Raw genomic sequence first — 4457 nt, forward strand, 5'->3', positions numbered from 1 at the left:
CCCTCTTATTTTGGATATGGTAGAATCTCATTCCTTTTATTTTGTTCTGATTGCTATTGAGAAAAATATCCCATCAGACAAATTTTCCAGTAATTTTGAAAAGGAAGGGGGCTCCACATTTTTTCTCAAACTCTTACACCTAATAACAGCTACCATTTGTTGAGAGACTGTTAGAGATTAGGCACTGCACTGTGCCAAGCATTTTAAATATATCATCTCCAAGCACGCAACCCACACATGATTACTCCCACTCTACAGATGAAAAGCTCAAAGAGGAGAGAGAAATTGTCCACAGCCACGCAGTTCCCAATAGCATAGTCAGAATCTGAACTCAGGCTCTCCCTGAGCCCACAGTTCTCCTATTACTCTATTCCACACTGCCCATTCACATATGGGAATCTTACAGGCGTACTCAAATGTGAACTCCAGAGAAAATCAATGACAAAATATATTCCTTTCTCTTACTATTTTTCTTTAAACGCAAAGTTTTTAATGTAAAATACCATTAATGAAATCCATGACAATTGGACATGATTCTTAAATGCTGCCACATAAAAAAATGAAATATGATTACTACTTAATCTTGAAAATGCAAGAATAAACATGGCCTGTTCACTGGATAAAGCTTTTTCCACCGAACATGCTAAGACAGTTATAAGTCAAATTAATGTTTCATTTTAATATAATGTTCTGAAATCAATTTTTCCATTAGTAATTATTACACAGTATTTTTTAAATGTTTGTTTNCACAAACTTGTAGGTCAACTAAATTCAATGTGAAAAAAAGACAACTAATTTTTTAAATACAATTAATACCACATGTAAACTTTCAATTAATGTCACATTCAGCAATTACAGTAAAACCTTGGATTGCGAGTAACTTGGTTTGTGAGTGTTCCACAAGACGAGCAAACATTTCTAATACATTTTAACTTGGTAAATGAGCGATGTGTTGCAATATGAGTAGTTTGCTTCCGGAACGAATTACACTCGCAAACCAAGGTATTACTGTATAGTATCACTGCAATACAAGAAGACCAATTAAAATCCCATTTTAAACTTTTGTATAAACATCCTAAATAAAAACAGTGTCTCAATTTCTAAAAAGTATGATGATTCTTTAAGGTAATAAAAAATGTCCAAATTTCAAGAAAAAAAGATTTAAAACAATCAAAATTTGATCAAATAAATAAGATTGCTCCACTACCATCAAGCGATATAAAACAAGTAAAGAAAAAATAGTGGCCAGTTCTACTTGAAAGATATGTTTCCTGGTTATATCCAAATCAACTTTTTTTTACTTTTTACAAGTTAAACTGCTTTAAAAACAAGCTTTAAAAGTTTTTATTATTTTGGTACCTAAACTGGCATTTAGTACACATCAGATGCTCAGTATTAGTCTGCTGCTTGAGTGAATTTTGCTTCTAAATATATTTTTAATCAAGAATAGCCACATATCAACCTAAATAAACTCTTCAGTTGATTTTTAAAAAATAGAAGAAAGTAAAGACTTAATACTGTACTATGTATAAACGAAAGACGGCAAGTGAACTCTTTTGGAAAAGACTAGATTAGTTCTATTTCCCAGCTGTCACCACTTGGACAGATGGCAAAGACTAAAGGTAATTTAGTCAGAATTAAGTAAGTACAATTAGCAAATTGATAGTGATATAAAAGATTAAGACTGTCATTTGATATAGGAGGTGTCAAAGAAGCCATGTGTTTTCTTCGTTCAAAAATAATGAAGAGTCCCATCTTTATAACAGGAGATCTACAGTGAGATAATTTATCTCCATCTCCAGCCAACAAAGGAATCTACAACTAGGTCATATTAAAATAAAACCTCTCATGTGCCCAATGAGTAATTATAATTAAAACATACTAGTTAAGTATCCATCTGAATGATTTGGTGCAAACCATATTTACATTAAAAGCATTATCTCTCATTTTTTAATATTCTGAATTTCTAAGGTAAGGTCTCTCCTTAGGGTTTCATGAAATATTTCAACTATTTAGGCTTTATAATCAGCATTTTAGTGTTCTTGGTATTTCCTCAGGTACTGTTTATGTTATTCAAGTTTTTAATTTCAATATATGTTTTTTACAGGCTGCCTTAAATTCTTTGCAGAACAATGTAGAAAGTGAACTAAACAGATCTATAGACATACACCAAAAATAAAAACCCAAAAAAATAATGTTTTTGAAAAAATTTGGACATTTTTAAGTCTGAAAGATATTAGACAATCCTCTGAGTTTATTATTTCATTCCACAAATATTTACCAAGTGCCAACTATGTACCATGCGTGTTCCTGGAGTTAGAGCAGTATATTAAAAAAAAAAATCCTTATCCTCACAGAGCTCACACTTTATTCAACAAACTCAATCAAATATGATTTCCTGTTATAAAATTTCAAGCTTGACAAAATCAAACAGTAGCATGTAAAATAATTATCCCCATGAAAACTTAAACCATAGATAAAATACTTACATAAATTCTGTCTTTACTATATCGAACTTTGATATTATGGAGGAGTGTGGCTTCATTTAAATACATTAGTGAACCTGAGACATAAAACATATAAATCATTAGATATTTGAAGGAAAAAAGTAAAATAACACAACACTATCTTAATCTGAATCGCTTTGATCCAAGCTAAAATTCACCTGTTAGATTTAATCCCATCTTTTTAAAACTATGGTACATGTAAAACCCAAGAGGCCAATTTAAAATGTATCCAGTTTATAAGTGTGTCACAGTGATATTTATAAACAATGAATTTCCAACCAGGTAAGTACATCTAGTGAGTACCAGGAGAGTACACATTAATGAAATCTGGTTAAAAAGTTGAGTACAATTCAAGTGGAAAGAAAGTACTAGCTTAAATAGTGCTGATTTTAATACACTTTGGTACAACAAAGGGATGATACTAATCCAATCTGACACTCAGAATTTTATAGAAAAAACACAAAAGATAAAATTTTAGAATGGGACGGGACCATTAGACCATTCAGCCAGTGCCTCACAACTGATATGACAAAATAAGAATCCTGGAGAAATTATACACTTGACCCTTAAACAACTTGGAGGTTAGGAGCGCCGACCACTCTCGCAATTGAAAATCTGCATATATCTTATGTCATCTCTCTGCATACTCGAATTCCCAACCACAGATTGAAAATACATATATGTCTTAACCCAGCTAATTAATATCAGAAACAGGGTAGAAATCTTGTTTTTCTGATGTTTGTTCCACAATATGTCAGAATACACATACATTTATACGCGCGCGCGCGCGCACACACACACACACACACACACACACACACACACACTCACACTCTGACATATTCTATTCTTCCAGCCTAATCTACTCTCCCAGCCCTCCAATCATCTGAGCTTCATTTCTACCACATGCTAGAGTAGACAAAGCCACTCTTCTTCCCAATCACTTTGTTTCTAATATTAGCACCACCATTTTTTCAGTCATCCAGACTGCAAACCTCACAATCATCTTTTCTCTCCCTCCTTGCTCTAAACTAGTTTCCAACTCTTTATACCATATAATAAAGTGGGAAGCACAGTACCAGACTCAGGGTAGGCACTCAAAATTAGCATAATCTGAATCTCTGAAATGTCTCTCCTTTCTTTCCATTTCCACTGCCCCAATCCCAGTTTAGGTCACATTACCTTGTTTGTAATCATAGTAGCCTCTTAATTGTCTATTGCATCAGTCTCTCTCCCGCCTACTCTAGACTGCTCAGCACATTAACTAAACTAGAGGCCTTAATTAAATTTCTCTCCTCTTCAAAAAACATCGGTAGGTCTCCATCAACTACCAAAGTTTATATTCACATGTGGTATTCAAGGCCCTTATTAAATCTGCATTTAACTGATCTTTTCATATCATTTTCCACAATTCCCTTTAATGTGGTCTAACATATGGGCAGACTAAACTATTTATCAAACCCAAATATCATTCATCCATTGGACTCCACCTCTACATCTGTAGGTGTTAAAAATGTATCTATCCTTGAAGGTCAGTTCAAAGATTATCTCACAAATGATACTTCCACACATCACCACCAGTAGAATTACTGGGTTGTCAGAAAAGTCATGACGTATTTTTTCTGGTTTTCATGGCAAAAATGCATCATGACTTTTCCGACAACCCAATACTTTCTTTGTACTTTCTTTATGGTGCTTACCAAGGACTGCCAGTGTTGCGATTATAATATTATACTTATATATCTGGTTTTGGCTACTAAACCAGATCTTTGAGAACAGGACCATGCCTGATTCATTTGCTTGTTTGCTTGATCCCTCATTGGACTTGTATATATTCCTAAACTGTATGTATGTCTAACATACAATTCAACACCTAACCAATTCTGTCAAAAAAGAGCTTCCTGCTATACCTATCTCAAAGACTGCCCATGTTTCTACACTCATCTGTAG

The 4457-nt window shown here is 33.5% G+C and overlaps 1 protein-coding gene across 1 annotated transcript in view; it reads right to left on the reverse strand.

Annotated features, from left to right (window-relative positions):
* The window catches only part of MYO6 (myosin VI), a gene marked incomplete in the record, with an annotated part of 108599 nt that overhangs the window by 90622 nt on the left and 13520 nt on the right, over positions 1 to 4457 (reverse strand). Inside the window, 1 exon segment of the mRNA XM_019651544.1 lies at positions 2490 to 2563. Within this exon segment, the coding sequence (XP_019507089.1) occupies positions 2490 to 2563 (74 nt within the window).

The sequence above is a fragment of the Hipposideros armiger genome, unplaced genomic scaffold (genome assembly GCF_001890085.2).
Source record: "Hipposideros armiger isolate ML-2016 unplaced genomic scaffold, ASM189008v1 scaffold_162, whole genome shotgun sequence".
Classification (NCBI taxonomy): Eukaryota; Metazoa; Chordata; class Mammalia; order Chiroptera; family Hipposideridae; genus Hipposideros; species Hipposideros armiger.